The sequence below is a fragment of the Lipotes vexillifer genome, unplaced genomic scaffold (assembly GCF_000442215.2).
Source record: "Lipotes vexillifer unplaced genomic scaffold, Lipotes_vexillifer_v1.1 scaffold606, whole genome shotgun sequence".
Taxonomy (NCBI): Eukaryota; Metazoa; Chordata; class Mammalia; order Artiodactyla; family Lipotidae; genus Lipotes; species Lipotes vexillifer.
Window position 1 is genome coordinate 1,125,794 of NW_006780574.1, and position 20,774 is coordinate 1,146,567.

At 34.4% G+C, this 20,774-nt stretch overlaps 1 protein-coding gene across 1 annotated transcript in view; it reads left to right on the forward strand.

Moving 5' to 3' along the window:
- The window catches only part of LRP1B (LDL receptor related protein 1B), a gene marked incomplete at its 5' end in the record, with an annotated part of 1,013,530 nt that overhangs the window by 969,117 nt on the left and 23,639 nt on the right, over nucleotides 1-20,774 (forward strand). The window contains 2 exons of the mRNA XM_007453725.1: nucleotides 13-187; nucleotides 4,345-4,449. Of these exons, the coding sequence (XP_007453787.1) occupies nucleotides 13-187; nucleotides 4,345-4,449 (280 nt within the window). The remainder of the gene's footprint in view (nucleotides 1-12; nucleotides 188-4,344; nucleotides 4,450-20,774) is intronic.

Consider the following 20,774-nt stretch of genomic DNA (forward strand, 5'->3'; position numbering starts at 1 on the left):
CATTCTTTCTAGATGTGTGTCATCACTACTGTGTGAATTCTGAATCCTGTACCATTGGGGATGACGGAAGTGTGGAATGTGTCTGTCCAACACGCTACGAAGGACCAAAATGCGAGGTTGACAAATGTATAAGGTGCCATGGGGGACATTGCATTATAAAGAAAGACAGTGAAGATATATCTTGCAAGTAAGTAGACAGCTAGCTTACTTTATAAAAACATTTGAACCCAAAAGGACATAGCAATCCAGAAATAAACAGTGAAAACAATGTAAATTATTTTTATTCTAAAATTCAGTATGGCAACCATTCCATTCTCCCTCTCTCTCTCTCTCTCTCTCTCTCTCTCTCTCTCTCTCTCTCTCTTTTTCTTTTTTGGCTAGAGATAGAGTTCAATTCATTTTGATTAAACCAGAACTTATTAAAAACCTATTATGTACATCTGGGTAATATGAACATTTATCATGTAATGACATGGTCAGGTCATTGCCTATATAGAATATTCCTAATAGTAAGCAAGTAAAAGTGAAATGCAACATACCTTCAGAAAGCTATGTGTAATACTTCTAAATTAGAATAGCTCAGGCTTTTAATTGTTTCATCATTATTATCAACAATGAGTGTTTGCCTTTCTGATTTTACAAAATGATCCTTTGGGGAAGAGGCAAAAGACCTATCTAATGGAAATAAAATTTAATCTTTTTATCTGACTTTGAAAATTATTGTACAAAATAAGTAGAAGGAATAATGTTTCCTAGGAAACAACTACAACAAAAATGTCCAAATTAGATTTTGATTACATTGCCTTTTGCTCTTTGGCTTTGAGATCGAGTGAATGGTAAACAGAACTTTGCAGCTAAAGAGTAATGCCATTCAGTTTCTAGCATGAAACAAATTTATGCCACCGGGGTTAGAGATCAATTCTCACTCTGAACTTCTTTTAACAGGCTTTTCAAAAAACGGGCTTATAAAGGACTGGACTCTATCACTTGCCCTAGGAGTATAATAAATGAGCATATGTGATAGGAAAGCATGCCTTAAAGGGTTCACGTCACAGCTTCCACCAAGACAGCTCTGCAAGGGTGCCAGCCCTGAGTTATGTTGCTCTGCCAAACAAGGCCCCATAAAATTTTATTACAGACAGCATCAACATTTTTTTCTTTTTTATTTACTCTCATTTTAGAATTACTCCATGTATGATTTGTGTTATCACTATAAATGACATTTACTCAAACCCTCAAATTGTGTCCTTTGAAAGTATATTATTTTTAACTAAAGTAATTGAAAATATGACTAATTATAATATATGCCTTTGATAAGTACATAAAAGCAAAATGCATTTTCATATAAACTACCAAAATCATGTTTGCTCATTAAGCTCATCAGTTTTTTGTGATGAAACTTTAGCATGACAGAGCTTGATTTTAATTACTGAGCATACATCTTTCTTTATGTCCAGTGTACCATGTCAGGAATGCACTGTAGAATCTTCTTCACAGCCCCATCCCAGTCACACAGGGAATCATGGACCATCGTATAAGAAAGGCTATGAGCCATAGTTTGCAACCCAGTTTATCTTGGAGAAGCTCATGCAGAGACACACACCCTGTTTCCATCACACAGGGCAGTTCTGTGTGAGGAATGAAGGGCTGAACTCTTAGGACCCTCGGTTCCTGCTCCTTTACATAGAATACTGGCTTCACCAACCTAGAAACACTAGAACCTCATAACCTGAGTAGGCTTTTGAAGGTCCAACATTATAGTTCTTGACTCTTAAAAGATCTTTCTGGAAAACTATATGTAAGAATGGATAAATAATAGTTGCTAGCAGTGAGTTGATAGTGGAAGTTTAAAGATAAGAGTATAATATTTGATTTATCAGATAGGCTATAATAACATGAACATGATAGTACAAACAGGACTCTCTGGGTATTTTGAAACTTTTAGATAAGTTTGTTTTCATTTCTATGATGCTTTTCATCTTAGCATTAACTACAGCTTGCAGCGATATTGGGATTTCTATTTCATGGGTAAAGAACTGATACTAAAACAAAATCACAACTGAGTTAAATATTTTTTTACTGAAATGGGAAAATTCAAGCTGCATGTATACTTGCGATTCCAAAGAGTCATGTATTTCTAATGCACAGCCTATGAGCTGTCAACTACAGTAAAGAATAGATGCTCTGTCAATTGTACTGAGTATAATTTTTGAAACAGAGCTAATTGTGTATTTTTCTCTCTTCCTCAGTAAATATTGTTGAAGAAAGTCTTTATCATAATTTTGAATAGCCTAAATAATACTACTGTGATGTCAAATTTTTATGAGAATTCTTTCTCTTTACTGGACAACTGCTAATTACAAAGTGTGTCTGCATGCACGCACATGTAACATTTCTAAGAAATGAAATTATGATGAAAACCTACATTAAAATATAAGTTGTACTTTTTGATATATTACAATGATTTGGATAACTTGTATTTCACATTTGAAATATCTACAAAGTTCTGTCTAAAGTTTAGGATTCAAATAAAACCTTTAGAAGGAGAACAGGGCAACATCTCTTATAAATCTTGGAATCAGAAGTTTAAAAGCAATCAATAATTAGAATATTTTTCTCTTTTAAAAGATAATATTTGGTGTATAGTTGTCTTTTTGTGGAAAATTCTTTAATGTATGATGAGCTAATTTTTCTCTTTGATGTTGTCCCTTTGATTGAATGTGAAACTATAACTTTCTGCTCTTCGATTTTCAAGGAAGCTGGGCGAGGAGAGCAAGGAAAAGTCTCCCAGATCCATTTAACATATCAGACACCACTACCATTGAATATGTACTTGACTCGCTTTGCATCCATATTCGTATGGCTCTATAGATTATAAAGAATGTGATATTCTTTGTTAACTCTTGGAAACTTAAAACCACTACCATCTTCCCCATGTTTAGTTCCACTTTCACGTGTCTCCATTTCATATCTGGTACATAATTGACTCACTGCTTCTGTTTATCTTGAAAAGAAATGTGATTTTTAAATCCAGGTTCTTAAAAAAAAATCTTTAAATTAAACTTCTGGGAAAGTATAAGCAGTTCAGTGCATTTCCAGCAGCCCTGCCACCCACAAGAGGCCAAATAAATATGCACAGAATAAATAAACTATGGGATTGTTAACCAATTATTTCAAATATCTAACCAATCATTGGGAATTACTCTTTGATGGATGTACTGTAATAGGTACCCACCATGAAGGGATCAAAGTGATCAATCAATGACATTGCAGCCTGATTTCTTTATCAAGGTTATGTCCAGATTTATTGTGATACCATTGATTACTTCATAGCACTTAGTACTAACATGATCTCATAATCAGAATATTGACATGATCCGTTGTAATTCTGATCTGGGCCAAGGCTTGTATGATTCTATTACCATACTTCTCATAGAAGAGTTTCCCTGAATAATTTGGAATGTCAATGTACTTTTCTCTGTTCCACCAACAATTTTCAATGTCTGATCTAATAGTATTTATTTATTCATTTATTTATTTAAAAATATAACATGGCAAGGAAGAAATTAATTTTCCTCTTATCATTATGCTTGTTTTTCCCATGTAGCAATAGCCACAGTGCTTATTCTTATCCCAGACAGGTAATATACTATAAATTAGAAGCATTTCCAAAAATTTTCCAAGAAAGCCTACCTCATTACTTTGTTGCCATATTGCATATTGTTTCTATAATATTACTGTTTATTTTTGCAATGAACTGTTATGTTTTTTCCTTTAGAATAAAAAGAGTTTGACACTAATTATAGTACATATTCAGGGACAAACAGTGAGGTAAAAGTGACTACAGAATAGTTCTATGCTTTCGTACAAAATGTGGAGTCTAAAACTCATAACAGTTCTTTGGACCAGACTTTTCAGTTTAGAAGGAATAGCTGAAGCATTTACTTCCAGAGTATTTGATAATGTGGTTTATAAATAATAAAGATGTCACCAAACTCTGGTGATATGAAAAGGGAATAAGATGCTGATGTTAATGTCTCCCTGAAGTGTAAGTGATAGACACTAGAGTATATTTTTTCACACCTATATCTAGCTATATTAAATTTTTATATTAAATGAATGGGTTGCAAATTTGAGAATTACCAAAAGAAAAATTTTATTTGTCATCATCCTATAAAAAAACATCTTTGCCTCCAGCAAGTCTCTCTTTCTGAAAACCTACTTTTAGCCAGCCACTCCATTAGTCTTCTGTGATGACTATTCTCATCTTTAGAGAATTTGTGTCAGCTCTCAACAATAATCACGCCAGAAACAATGAGATTTTTTTTTTCTTTGTTGCTGCAGCTGCACTAATGGAAAGATTGCCTCTAGCTGCCAGCTGTGTGATGGCTACTGTTACAATGGTGGCACGTGCCAGCTGGACCCAGAGACAAATGTACCTGTGTGTCTGTGAGTATTTTATAACGTTGTGGGCATTTTATGATAACAACTTTAGATGTACATGGAATCCCTGCTCTATTGTTCTCCTTTCTTGGCGTAACATTTTAAATGAATGTTTCGCGGACATCTCTGATCAAGTATTGTTCCTCATTGGCTCATGTACTACAGAATCTCCTCCCTCATCAATTTGCTAGTGATTTCATATGGAAAAGCTCATTCACTTCTTAGCATCATACCCATTTCAAACATTCAGAGATCTTTGAACTTGGAAATGCCAGTAAAAATTGTTCTAATTTAATTGACCTTATTTACAATATATATGTGAAACCCAGACATAATCATATTTATAAATACTTTGGTACTTAGGGCCATTCTTTTCAAAGTATGTAAGGTATCTTTTCAAAAGTATAATACTATTTGATTTTTGTATCAGGTTTTGAGTGTTGTATTATGTAAACCTATTAAGCCCTTGTCTCTTTTGAAATACATTACCTTGAATCTGGGTTTCTAAATTCTAGATTCTCTGCTCCTGAGAAAACCTGGAATTTAATGTATTCCCTTTTCAAATACCTGATTGGCCATAATGGAAAGCTTGAAATAAGACCATTCAGCCTATGTGATCTCTATTTTGAGTTTTCTTTTATCACTGCTTGACCAGAAGGATGATGCCCACATCTGATCCACATCTGCATTCTGTTCCCCACCTTGTCAGAATAGCCTATGATGAGTGTGTATATAATAAATAAGTGAGCATACCTGAGAAAAATTTTGTTCATATGTTACTATTTCTATATGAAATGAATTTGAAACATTTGAAAAAAAAAAGTCAGATGCTTTATTTAGCTGTATTTTACTGAAATTCTGCAGATGCTCTGTTGGGTTTAAAAGTCAGCGCTGTGACCAGAAAGAGAACCCTTGTGATCACTACTGTCAGAATGAGGGGATTTGCACTTTAACTGCGTTTAATGAGCCGAGATGCAAGTAGGTTTAACCTTCCACTTACCGCTAAGCTTTGTGTGACATCATTTCAGGCCAGAGTTCATTGGTTTAAATCATGAACATCCACATGCTTTTCACAGTGTATACTTAATCTCGGGGCTCATCTGTGTCATACACACTTAACCTTTGCTTTGCTCGCCGACAAGTGTATGCACCACAGTTAGCTAGATTGTCTAGAAATATAATGGAGGGAATGAAAAAGCTCGTGGAACTGTCTCGTAAAAATACATTTGCTAGGACAGTGGCTTTTAATTAGAGGACAGAAGCAGGTGTTTTTTTAGACTTTATTACTATACTGGATACTATAATTGGAATAGTGTCTTTTATTTAGTAACTGACTTTTCATTTCAAGTACTAATAAAACACATTATTTTGGCTCCCAAGATTTCAGTGGAACTGTCTTACCTTAATCAGTAAGACTTCTTTACAGAAGAAATAGGTATATGCTAAAATATCCCAGAAACTTCATTTCAAAACATTCTTTCTTGATTCAATTTGTTCATAGCAAATACATTCTTTTCCTCTGTGAAATCTCAGGGACCACCTTTGGGGTAGCTATCAACCTTCATAACAATGGAAGTTATTTTTGCATGTTGCATTTGAGCTTTAGAGATGGATCATATCTGACATCCTCCTTAATACTCCATGTCATAAACAGAAACCCTGATTGGCACCCAATAATAGCTCATGGTGGTGTCTCAGAGTATTTAGTAATTGTTTTAATGCACAATTATATTAAAATTCAGATATTTCATTTCTAAAACTCTACAGTTTTGTTCATAATGATCTATTTTGTTATTCAAGAAACTGTCATTCTTTACACAATAATTGTAAAAATATGGGAAGTGATTAAAATAATCACATAGGAGAAACTGATATTCTTTCTTTTTTTCTAAAAGATATTTGAATATGTTATACCAATGTTCCTACATAAAATAATCCAGAAATACTCCTTTAAATATCAGTCTGTAAAGGGTATATAAACTGACCTGTTAAGAAATTGATACACTTCTTAGTTCATACTCAGGTTTAGTGCCTTATGCAGCTGAAGACAGAGAGGGGACCCTTCTTTAGTCTTACCTCTGCCTTGCCTCCAACCTACATTTCTCCAGTCATTCAGCACATATTTATAAGACCCTGAAAGAGTGCTAAGTCCTAGATAAGTGAAGATGAATGAAATTTAACCCAAACATCAAGGAGCTCACGAATTAGTGGGTTTAGAAATTCATAAGCAACTAATTAACCTGCATTAACGCAGGTGTGAACACAGGAAAAAAAAGAGGGCAGTGGAGTTTTAACAGGGCAGGTGATTTGTTTAGAATGGGAGATAGGAATACATGGAAGACTTTACAGAAAAGGCAACCTCATGTTGTCCATGTAGTTCAGATAGTTCAGTGAAGTCGGGAAGAACATTCTGAAAAGAAAGAATAACATAAGCAGAGACATCGATGTGAGACTTAGTGGCCTCTCTGGGGAACTGTGAGTGGTTTAATACAGCTAGAATGAAGGGTGACTGGAGAGTTGGGGAGGGGGGTGAGGAGTTAAAACTGGGAAGATAAATTGGAACCCGATTTATGCCAAAGTTAGGGGATTCCATAGGATCCTGAAAAGAATGTATAGCCAAAGTGATCTGAGGCAGAGCTGAAGGAGTTTGCTTTCAAAAGTGACACTTAGTGGCATGTGGAAGAAAGCCCTGGAGATCAGCTGCAGGGATCCCACACCAAAAGGTCTGGCAGCACTTCAGGTGAAAAATGATGGACTCACGGTTAGTTCAGTGTTAGTAAGGTCAGGGTGATCCTTGGCCAAACTTTGATCTAGGTACTTACGTTATCTCATTTTTAGGACAATGGTAATGCCTGCTCTGGGGCCCAGTCTTTGTATTTCTTGTCCCTTTCTCACAATTCCCAGGCAAAGTATACATGACATTTCAGCACCACCCCCCTCCATAAATAGGTCTCAGGAATATGACCTGTCTAGAGAACGCCCTTGTGTCACCAGAATGAATATTTCTTGTGGGCATAACAGTCCACAGTAATGTTCTGTTCCACTTTTCACTCTTACCATGTATCATCAGAGGCACCTGACCTTGTAAGGTATAATCAGCCTCAGATTAAAATCAACCAGGAAAAATATGTTAATTGGAGAGGTTCAGAGCAAACACCTTTTACTTTCGTGTATCTTTATTTCTATCTGCTTTGGGCTTAATGGAAATTTTGTCTGTGCTTTGGTTTTCTACACCCTAAAATTTATTCTGATGGTAGGAGTAATGCTTACTGAATTCCTCAAATCATTTAAGCCATGAAAGAATCGTAGAAAAGATAATGATATTCTGTTATTCACTCATTAATTCATTCATCAAATATGTATTGATAACCTATGATGAGTGAGGCCCTGTGTGTATTCAGAAGGAGAATTAATAACAGCTAAAACTGATTTAGCAAATACCTGTTTGATTCTAAAGTCCTTGCCCTGGTTATAACTGTTATTCCATACTGCTTTCTTTGTGCTGACTAACTCCAGTAAGGTTTTTACTTTTAAAGAGCTTAAGATTCATTTTGGGTAGATGAATGGATTTTAAAAAGTTAAAATACCATTTGATAATTGCTATACGGAAATATGACCAAAGTGTTGTGGGAAAACAACTGAATAGAGATCAGTTAATGATTACTAGTGGGAGAGGGAAAGGTTTTACAGATGAAGTGATATTTTAAAAGTATTTTGAAAAAATTTTAGTTATTTTACAGGGGGAAATGTCTGAAAACGTTCCTTGAAAGAGGAATAGCACAGTGAGAGAATAGGTCTGAAAGTAGAAGAAGAATGTTGTTGAGAATAGAACACAGGCTATGTGATATAATGGCGGGGGGGGGAGATTAAAGAGATATGTTGGGACCAGTTTGTGAGGTACATTTTATGCATGACACAAGAGTGGGTTTATAGAAAGAAGATTGGAGAATTAAGGATGGAATTCTAGGAGACACCAATGTTTAATACTGTATTATGGAAGAATCAACAAAGAAATGAGAAGAAATAGAATTTGGAGGGGACTTGTCAAAGTGTAGGTTTTCCAAGTCAAAGGAATAGAGCGTGTCCAAGAATATCAACTCCAGATAGTTCAAAGAGGATAAGAATTCTAAGTGGTTTATTGAATTTTGTAATTAAGATGGCCATTATGAGAGATGTTTTGAAAGTGCTACATGACAGCAACCAGATTATAGTTGGAAAAGTGAAAGGTAAGAAAGTAGAGAAGACTGTAGATTCCTTTCTGACTGTTTCGCTGTGGATTAAATGAAGGAAGAACAATTGTAACTTCAAGGGGAAGTGGGATCTAAGGGAAAATATTTTTACAATAAGAAAGACATAAGTTTCAAGAGGATCATTCTTTCACTGTTTATTAAGGGCCCATTGTTAAGTAACTATGAAGGATAGATGGTTCAGACATAGATATTATACTCATGTTTCTTAGAGTTAAAATTTCTAGAATATGGAAAATTTCCTAGTTTTACATAGGATGCTTATAATTCATTTGGTACTAAAATGTAAATCAATAAAAATAAATTTCGTATGAAGTGCCTATGATCATGTAGAATACAAAAATTGTCCAGCTAAGAGAATATTAAGCCCTCAGGATCTCTTTCTAGTGGTTGATTCTCCTTGTAAGTGGAAATTTTTGGAAACACAGATTTTAGCTTCAGATTTCAATTGGTAGTGGTCATGTATCTTTGATGAAAAGCTAGTATGCACTAGTTCATCTAAGCGCCTTTACAGGAAACAAAAATTGCTTTAAGAACTAAGATATAGTACTTGCTTTAACTTTGTTGGTACTACGTTTTTCTTTTTTTCATAGAGTAAAAAGCTATTGAATTGTGCAGAACTTATACACACTTGGAAAGTCTACAAAGTATTCAGATCTATGAGGTTGACAGTTTTTTTCCACATAGAAATTTTATTACCTTATCTTTCAATTTAAGGAATAGATTTGTTCTTTGAAAGCCTTCACTTTTGTCTCTTGATGGCCCTTTTCACTTATTACTATGTGCGGAGGAAAAGAAAACTACAAAGAAAAGCCTAGAAAAAATGAAAATCTAAAGGCTTTTTTATGTTTATTTGGAGAGAGTTTTGACATTTATTAAAGAAGGTATATTGAACAATGTTAAAGCCAAACTTTAAAAAATTAATGTGCTATTTTGACAATGTTTGTATTGTTAAACAATTTTTGTTGTGAGATATAGAAATGAATAAGCCTGTGAACTCAATAACAAGTTAACTATGTCTTCCTACTTCTAAAATTTCTCCCTAGCATAAGACTTTCATTTATATTGAATTTAAGTTTTGTTTTGTTTTGTTTTTTTTGCGGTACGCGGGCCTCTCACCGTTGTGGCCTCTCCCTGTTGTGGCCTCTCCCGTTGCGGAGCACAGGCTCCGGACGCGCAGGCTCAGCGGCCATGGCTCACGGGCCTAGCCGCTACACGGCATGTGGGATCTTCCCGGACCGGGGCACGAACCTGTGTCCCCTGCATCGGCAGGCAGACTCTCAACCACTGCGCCACCAGGGAAGCCCAAGTTGTTTTTTAAAACATAGAACAACCTCCACAGCATTATCTCCCAGCAATACCCACAGCACATTCCACCCTCCAGTAGTAAAGAAATGCTTGTAGCTACACTACTTCTCCTACCACTGTGGACACAGGCACATACACAGCCTCACCACATAGCCATGGGACCATTCCACACCTAGATGTTTTTGCTTGAATAGCTCACTGGACCCAAGTGTCTCTACTGCCTTTTTCCACTTTACTCTTATTATCCCACTAGTCTCAACACAGGATTATCTCTGTATATAGCACGTGACAAGTGAATAGTAAATATTAATTGACTTGGACTTAACTGAAGTTTTTTAAAAGAGAAGAATCAAATATTCAGGGTTCTCCAGAGAAAAAGAAGCAATAGGATATATATCATATGTATCATATATCATATATATTATATATATAAATGGGGAGAGAGAGACATTTATTATAGGAATTGACTCACCCAATTATGGAGGTCAAGAAATCCCAGGATCTACTGTCTGCAAGCTGGAGAACAGGGAAGGCTGGTGGTGTAATTCAGTCCAAATCTAAAGACATGAGAACCTGGGAAATGATGGTGTACGTCACAGCCTAAGTTCAAAGAACTAAAAACCAGGAGCATTAATTTTCGAGGGCAAGAGATGACGGATGTCCCAGCTCAAGCAGAGAAAGCAAATGTGCCCTTCCTCTGCCTTTTTGTTCTATTCAGAGCCTCAGCAGATTGGATGATGCCCACCCTCACTGGTGAGAGTGGTCTTCTTTACTCAGTCTAATTCAAACACTTATTTCTTCCCAGAGACACCCTCATAGACACACCCAGAAATAATGTTTTGCCAACTATCTGGGCATCCCTTAGGCCAGTCAAGTTGACATAAAATTAACTTATACACACAAGTGATATATCTATATGTGTGTATGTGAATTTTGCTTTTTTGTCAGTATTTTGAGATGAATTGTGTTCAAAATTCATATGTTGAAGCTCTATCTCCCAGTACCTCAGAATGGGACTGTATCTGGAGATAGAATCTTTAAAGAGATGAATAAGTTAAAATGGGGGTCATTAGGGTGGGCCCCAATCCAATGTGACTGGTGTCCTTATAAGAAGGGGAGATTTGGATACAGCACACACAGGGGAAGACCATGTGAAGATACATAGGAAGAAGATGGTCGCAAGCCAAGGAGAGAGGCCTCAGAAGAAATCAAACCTGCTGACACTTTTTTTTTTTTTTTTTCTTGCGTTATGCGGGCCTCTTACTGTTGTGGCCTCTCCCATTTGCGGAGCACAGGCTCCGGGCGCGCAGGCTCAGTGGCCATGGCTCACGGGCCCAGCAGCTCCGCGGCATGTGGGATCTTCCCGAAACGGGGCACGAACCCGCGTCTCCTGCATCAGCAGGCGGACTCTCAAGCACTGCGCCACCAGGGAAGCCCAAACCTGCTGACACTTTGATCTCAAACTACTATTACTTTGGTTTCTATTCATTCCATTTCTTTATGCAAATATATATTTGCAGAATATTATATACTAAAATGAAATCATGTGATAGATACTCTTTCATGTTTATTTACTTTGCAATACATTATGAACATCATTCCATGTCAATCTACATAACCAGATGCTTTTATTCTTAAGGTTACTGAGTGTTCTATTGTCTGGACTTTTCCTATTTTATTTAATGAACCAGCTATCATTCGATAATTAGGATTTTTTTGTTAGTTTGTTTCTGGGTTTTGTTCTTTTTTAAAATTATTTTTTCCTAGGATAAAAACTTCTGTCTTTAAATATCTGTGTGCTTATCTCATTAGTTTTCTAGTATCAACACTCAGAAGAAGAAATATTCAGTGTGAAAGTATAGACTTTATTAATCAAACTAGCAATGATTTGGGGCAAGTTACATTGTCTCTTTGTGTCACATTTTCTTTGTCCATAAGGTGATGGGTTTAGACTAATTGTTCACTAATATACTATAAAACTATAAAGTATGATGTATTTAATCAGAGTCCCATTTGAATTTTAGTAATTTTTTAAAAACTTGGGTCAGAGTCACAACCCCAGATACCAATTCTCTCAAAATTCCTCTAAAATATCTATAAAGACACTGAGAAAACAAAGATTCCCATAGTAGCAGAATTAAAAATAACAAAGCCTTTATTATTAAAGCTATGGAGTAACTGAAGGGCTAATCATAAAATTCCTGGGTCACAATTAAATATTTGTATTTAATTTTTCTCTGTGATTTTATGATCTATTTTCCTGATACTTTAAAATAATGTACCACAATATATCAAGTTATATAAATAGCTTATTTATGCCTAACTTCAAGAGAGGTAATAATCTTTTCCACCTATTTTTTATTATCGACCCCTAGTCTAGTATCAATAGATCCACAATCTATAAGAGCTAGAAACCTAAGTGTCTGTCCCTTGGTTTCTTCATATTTTTGTCCATCTAGATAACAAAAATACTGGTGATTTTTTTCTTCCCATATTAATTCATCAGAAAATTTTTATTGAATACCTACTATATACCAGAAAACAACCTAGGCACTGAAGTTTTTATCAGTGAACAGACAAAAATATTTGACTTGTGAAGCTTAAAGGTTAATGACCATTATTGGTGGAATTTGGGGAATATTTCCTTTAAAATCAATTTTCTGTATAATTCACCTTCTTTTTCAAAAATAAAAGGAAAAAACATGTTTAAAATTATTTTTTATCAACTGAAAAGGGAGAACCAAAAAGGTCTAACTCTGATATTACACTGGTTTTGAAATCATACCAATTCAGGCCCACATTGTTTTGGAAATAGCAGTATGGCAAAATTCCAAGACATTTCTTACTATATATATTATTGCTTCTTGTCCATAGCAGGACCAATTCTCTGTGTGGTCAAAAACAATTTAACACTCTTAGTTTTTTATGTTTTGCTTCTTCATTTCAAACAGAAGCTAAAAATAACTTTCTGTGAGCATTTTTCCCCAATCTATTATTTGTTTTTCCCTTTTTTCTGGATTTTCCTTTTTTTGTTTTTTTGGTTTGGTTATATTTATTTGGGCATCTGTTTTGTTTTGTTTTGTTTTGTTTGCTCTCTGTTTTTTTTTTTCTCTTTTTTTTTTTTTTTTTTTTGAAACATGGTTTTCCTTTCTCTGATCATCTGCATGAGTGTGTGGTTACATTTTTCATATTACCCTATGATATTCCATATTTTATGGCTAGAATTGACTTCTCATCTCTGTGTGGCCTTTTGACATGGAACATATTTCTATGAAACTGGCTTGGGAATGCTGCTTGTTTTACTCCATGGCCCTTCTAAATGTATATGTCTGTTTATCTCTGGAAGATTGTAAATTCCTTTAAGAAGAGGTAGTATCTGATTTATCTATTTTGCCTCAGCAGCTAGCATGCATTCTTTGTGTAATATGTGCTTAACTAATGTTGCTAAAAAATACTGTCCTGGTGCCTGTATTGTATTGTGAAATCTGGCAGAACTATGATATAAGCATCTTTCTATCATCATTGTAATACCACTTCTTACTTCATTAATACATTTTCAAAAACTGCAAGAGTCAGAAAAAAATTAAACAGTGATTCATTTCATTATGATTTTTGGTTCTCTTTCTTATCTTTATGATATCTTCTAAAACTACCATAGGAAGTTTCCTGAGCATTCTGGAGCTGAGGTTAAATATCTTTCAACGAAAGGAACTAAATGGGCTTTTAACTTACCCATATTAACTTATTAGTAAAACTTAATTGTATTAATTTTTGTTCTCTCTTCTCCTTGACTTTTGATTGTTGTTTTCACCCTGGTATTTTCTCTCTCTCAAAAAAAAAAAAAAAAAAAAAAAAAAAAAAAAAAAAAAAAAGAATGAAATAGACGAAAGTAAGTTGTAGCCCCTGCCCTTGAGGGACTCTGATCTATTCTGAGGAAAGAGATGAGACAAGAAGGAATGTGGCAGGGGCTCTGGGGATGTGAGTGGTGTAAGATAAATGGTGCTTCTGGGGGAGTATTAGACAATAATGTTATACACTGAAATAGTTCTGAGGAACATAGTATGCTTAGCTAGGAATTTGAAATTTATTCCATAAGTCAATAAGCAGTAGGGGTACACTAATAACATTTGACATATGAACTATCTCAATCATGTGTGTGTTTTAAAAAGGTCTTGATGGTATGGTGCTCTGCTGGAAAAAGAAGCCCTGGGTTTGAAAAAACAGATTTTAAAATGAATCCCAATTTATAAAAAGACAATTTTTTTAATTAAAGAAATGGCTTTTTAAAAGTGATTTGTTGGTAAACAGGACACAAAAAAGAGCCAAAAGATAGAAGACCTTATATCTTGGAATTGCAGTTTGTTTTGTTGGTTTCGTTTTTCTTCTCCTTGCCTCATTTGTCATCTTAATATGGAAATACTGATAGCATCTATTCCTAAAATTATTTTGAGGAATAAGAAATGTAATACCTGTTAAAAAAAAAAACAGAATATTGTTTTCAACATAGTAAACACTTAAAAAAAAAAGTAGAACCTTAAAACTGTTCTAATAGACCATACATAAAATGATCAGTACTTGGCATAATTTGGGCTTCTGGGAGTTTGGAGGCAAAAAATAAGCTGTGGGGTTCTTAAAAAGTGCTCGTTATTAAAAATAAGTGAAATATGGAATAAATAAAAGATTAGAAGTGTGATGATTGTGATAGTAATAGTGACTGAAAAGGGAAGTACATAACTAAGCTCAAGTCCCATGAGGGACACGAGAGAAAAAAAGGGCAGCAGGTCCACCCTCAAACACCTCAGAAAGCACACAGGAGCTAGCTTTTGAAACATTTTCAAAGCAGATTTTTAAAACTCAGAGGGATGTAAAATGAATGTACAAGTACCAAAGGGGCATTCATTAAGCAAATGATCGGAAAATTAGTCATTTCGTCATTTTGTTTGGTTTTGTGATTGTTCCATCTAATTATTTTCTTAAAAGTTTAGCATTGTTTTCTAAGGTCTTAGGGTGAGAAACACATAAGGAAATGTACAGGTACTAGGGAAACCTCTGTTGGGGTTTTGGGGAAGAAGATAGTGAGTTTCATTTCTGTCATACATTTTTAAAAGGTAGGAATTATTTTTCTATATTACAACAGCTAATTAAGGCCTAGGTATTTCAGACTACTGGCTCTGCTGAAAGGAGAGGGCACATTCTACTCTTCAGGCCTCTGCTGTCAGGCTGAGCAATGCTCCTCCTGTGGACCAGCGACCCTGTGGCCCCATAGAGAACATTTGAGAAGAGCCCAAGGAAGCTGTCAGGAGTGATTTCAAACAGATCAGAACTTTTCAGTAGGGGTTTTGAGCAATTCAACTTTAGCAGCCTGTGTTGTCCTCTTTTCAAGAGTCAGGTCATTGCATGTTCCTTATTTGTTTTCTGCCCCATGGCATATTTTCAAAGCACAAAATGTGAAACGTGCATGTCTTTTGGAACAGTAAAGGCCAGGAAAATCTGTCACATCAATATCTATCCTTTATGATCCCAGGTAACAAGTTGTAGCTTGTTCTAGCTTTCACCAAGCTAGTCATGTCATGGGGAAAAACACGGAATACAGATATATTTTTCTATTAAAGTGCAAAGTCCAGTCTGTGCTTTGAGAGTACAGGTGGCGCTGCCTAACAGAGAACAATTATTGCATAGTTACACACTGGGCAGCTATTGTTATGAAGCTTTGATGTAGTCACCTTATTTTCCCTTGATTCTGGGACATGTTCTTGGCCTTTAATATAATCAGTAAGTAAATCAGAATAACCAAAGAAACCAAATACAATATAACTACATAGTATTTTCATTCGTGTACTTGTTACCTCTTTAACAATTTACATTATTTTTCTGTCTATTAGACTGCATTCCCCAGGTTTTGCTGCTGTGAAAAAGCACAAATTTCAGATGCTTTTAACAATGAAGGTTTATTTCCTGCTCATGTTCTATCCTGGAACAAGTAAAAAAAAAAATAAATCAATAAACCTCCAACCTACTACTTAATTCCAAACCAACTTTATACAATTTTAAGAAAAGGATCAGAGGAATATAGATTAACCAGCAACACTGGTTTAAGAGTAAAAAAAATAAATGAAAAATTCCTTACATTATCGTCAGTTAAGGAAATATTTTCTTCTTTTTCACACTGGAATAGTAGCAGGAGAAAGCCATTTTTGTTAAAGGAGTACAGAAATTTTAGCCTAATACTTCTTCCACTCAGCATACAAACAAAAATTATAATTATATTGATATTGGTATGCCATATACAAGCTTTAACTTTAATATTCATAGTATTATTTATCACTTGAGTTAAATTAACTTAGAGGGTGTGTAAATTTTATATACATTGTGTCATTTAATCTTTCAGGAAGCCTAATTTTTTTTTAACTTTTATAATGATCAACTTGCCTTGCAAAAAGGAAAAAGAAAAAGAATGGAAGGAAGAAAGAGAGGAAAAAAGAAAGTAAAGAAGGAAGAAGAAAAATTTTGAGGTAGTAAAAGGAAAACATACAATAGAAAGATAAAATATAAAATAAGAAAGGAAGGGGATTTAAGGGGAAAACAAAGGTTAAAGCATAAGAGGCTAGATCTGTGGGAAATGTGTGACAAAAGTGGGAGTATTGCTCTCCCTTGTATTATAAACTAAACAACCAAAGTGGGTGAATTGCTAGAAGATATATCCTTTGTGAAGAGGGGAGACTAGATTACAGCACAGTTCTAATTCCAAAACTTACACATTCCATTTGTGTCACACCATACCAGCACTTTAATTTTACACAATTATTTAAATGCCTAAATTGAATTAAATTACATTTAACTACATATTTGTTTGTATGATTTTTATATAAAACTGGTTTCCATGTTAATTTACCCATCAGGCAAATGCCTTTGAATTTTTGTCAGGGAAAGAAGATAAACGTTTCTTAGTTAGCTGCATCGTGGGACAAGAATGGAAGTGTCACACAATTTACAACATTGAATAAGTAAAATTTTACATGTCCAAGTTGCTAAAATGTGATCATCTAATTTTGTAAAAGGAAAAATTAATAAATAGATTAATGAAGGAAGGGAGGGAGGAAGGAAGGAGGGAGGAAGGAAGAAAGGAAGAAAATATTTGCCTATTACTGTGGTTCTTACATGTTAAGTGTTTTTCATAGTGGATCAATATTCTTTTCAGTGAGAAATGACTGGTAACTAGCTGAAAACAGGTACTTATGAATGGAGCTATATATTCTTCATAGAATGGGATATGACACATGTATGTGTATTCATATGAGTTCAACCATGCATCCTCCATGCCTTCATGCATTCGTTCATTCATTTTAACAAACAACAAACATATTGATTGACCAAACCTATGTACTGACCATGTGCTCAAGAAATGAAGAAATATAAAAATGAATAATAGATTACCCCTACCTTTAAGTAATCAGTCTAGCATAGTCATAGGCAAAGGCATATTTAGAGATTTATAAATGCATATATAAATAGAGAAATGCAAAAATAGAATGTACCATATTTATGATTGTATGTGGATCAAATATATAAAGGTATTTATAACTGCCCCCAAATGGCAATTCTCCATAATGTAAAATACTACTGTAATATTCTATAGCCTTTTAGATTTATTGAAGATATTTATCTAAACTTCCTAAATCAATTTTTAGACTACTGCCTGCATAAACCTTCTCACCTTGAGTCAGGGAAGTAATATAATACTTGGATTAGGAAAGAAATGTGTGTTAATGGCCATCTTTTGTCATAAGCCTTCAGATGTTTCTGTTTGCAACATGTTCCTATAAGTGTTGAACAAATCTGGTGAGTGTTTTATGACTAATTGACATTTATGCAGCGTAGACAAATTTGTTAATTCATACTGACACTTGATTTTAGCAAGTCATTTCAATTTTTTTCATTTACTCTTTTTTTGATTGCTTGTTTTGTTTTAAAACAATTTAAAGATTTTTTAAAACTTGTGAAATGCAGGTCCTAGATTTTGAGGAAGGCTGAATGGTGGTAATTGGGAAGATGGTATCAATACTAATACAGTGTACCTTTATCAATTAAAAATGTTTGCCTCTAGAAACCTTTAGTGTTATCTTTTGGTGGATATGTAAAAATCTTGTAACTAGAAAAAAGGCTATACTGAAGTATCAGAAAGGAGGTGACTATCTGTATATAGGAATTATTTCCCAATGATTTAGACTATAAATTAAAGTGGCTAATATCAATATCTCAGCATATGTGCACTACAACTGAAAATAAATACTTTCTAGAGAATTAGAGTTATATATCTCACTTATAAAGACATTCACACTCTCAAAACCTTCTGTTAACACTTTCTGATATCCCTACCATTGCCCCAAATTTGTATAGGACTAATATGCCTTGAACGATATTTAATAACTGCAGTTGACTATGCCAGATATTGCCATTATAATTTGTTTCAGATTTTACCATGTTGTGCCACAGAAACCCTATGAACTAGGAAGGGTAGTCATTAGGGTTTCATAGAAAAATTCCTTATTGTTTACTCTTATTTTGTGCTAAAACATAAAATATTCAGGTATAAGATTAGTCATTTTGTCTGCATGGCACTAAGCATGGAGATTTCCAACCCCACCTCCCAGCCCCCATGGCTTGATATGTTCTTAAGCCAGTTTTGGAATTGGTCATTCATCGTGGCATCATGTAGACAGAACTTTCCACTTGTGTTACAGCATACATTGCTTTTCTTCGCACTTTCAGCTATAGAATTATAACCACCATTTCTAATGTAATATCCTACATTTATGTCTTCAATTTTATCAACCATATTACTTAATACTAATTTTATGATTGTTCCTTTTCCTTTTGAGTTGATGCATGTAACATATTAATTTAAGTAGAAATCATCTACTCACTCTGAAAAAAACACTTTATGCCTTTCAGATCTGCTTTTAATAAAGTTTCCTGGAAAATATCTAGATAATAAAAGTTTTACATTACTAGAGATTTTGTTCTTTTTTTAATATTTATTGAGTCATCATTTCACACTTTAGTGGCCATTTCTGCTCAGGTGGCCTGCATAGAATTTTGTGTTTAAACATTTCTAACTTAAACCAGCCAATCTCAACAAACTTCCTTTTATGGATAACTTCTTGGCAAACCAGATTTTATCTTTTCTTTTATATTTCTCCTTAAAATAATCACTTTAAATAATGCACTTTGTTAATTTTCTTTCTTTCATGGTCACTTCTTCAACTGAAATTTCTCATTAATTTTTACTTTTCCTAAAATAATTGTTGGTCAGAGTTTATTGAACATCTCATTATTATTTTACTTCATCACATTAACACTTCTCAGAAATCAAAAACTCTTTCTGACCAAATGTCCTTAATATTAAAGTAAGATTAGCTTTGTCTTACTAATTTTATCAATACTAGGTAACACAATGCTTTAATGTAATATTTTAAAACTAGACATTATAATATATAATTATAGAGTTGAACCAATTATACTTATTACAACAAACAAAATTTAAGATACTAACTTAAGCTTTTTGAAGAAAACAAAGCAGGGTAATACCTAGCTATTTCTATGTTAGAAATAACAGTCAAATTTTGATAGAGAATAGTGCTAAAAAAATAGAAATTGTAGTACAAAGCTGTGTGTGTGTATATATATGTGTGTGTGTATATATATACACACATATATATATCTACCAAATGAATGAAATATAGAGTGAACTGTTGTGGAAGTTCAAAATTGTGCTGAGTAATAATGTAGATGAATTTATAATTGATGGATCTTGATCTTTAAAGGTGTTTAAACACATCTACAGTATTTTGGAATCAACACAAAAATGTGAAGTTGGTATCAAGAAGGATATTAACACCCTTCTATAACATGTCCCTCACTGTCACTTCCAGAGACAGAATATCAGGCATTACTGACCACAGGTCTGAGCCGGTGTGGTAATTTTAACAATTTTACTACTCAGAAAATGCACTGATTTTTCTTTGTTCAGATAATATTTCTACTTTCTTATTAAGTGACTGTACTCTCTTGGGCATGAGGGAGTAAGGAAAAGCATTTTTCCTACTACTGCATTGAATTAGAAGGATCATAATAACTCCACATTTTATTTCTACCTCTTATTAGCTATGATTTTTCAGAAAAATCATTTGAACACCCACTTCTCCATTTCATAAGATGAATAACTCCAACTCATGGGTTATTATAGAAGCTGAATAAGAATATTTTTCATATGAAAACACTTATCCTAGGACCTGACACAAAGTTGAGCAAATGTTAATTGAACTTTATACAAAATTTTATATCAAAGGTAGCATGTTAAAAAATTATAAATCTTTATGTATATATGAAATAATTTTATCTCAGAAAATTGGGAAACAATAACAGATGAAAAAATGTTTCAAAGTCAAGTTAACAAACTGGTGAATTAATATATAAATATCCTTTCCAAATGCAATAAAACGTTTTGCATTTTGCAATACAGCAGTCTGCAAGAAGAGGGGGGCAAAAAAGTGCTGGGAGCTACATAGGGTGTAAAGCTTTAAAGTTAAGAATGCCATGCAGGGCTTCCCTGGTGGCACAGCGGTTGAGGGTCCACCTGCTGATGCTGGGGACACGGGTTCGTGTCCCGGTTCGGGAAGATCCCACATGCCGCGGAGCAGCTGGGCCCGTGAGCCATGGCTGCTGAGCCTGAGCGTCCGGAGCCTGTGCTCCGCAACGGGAGAGGCCACAGCAGTG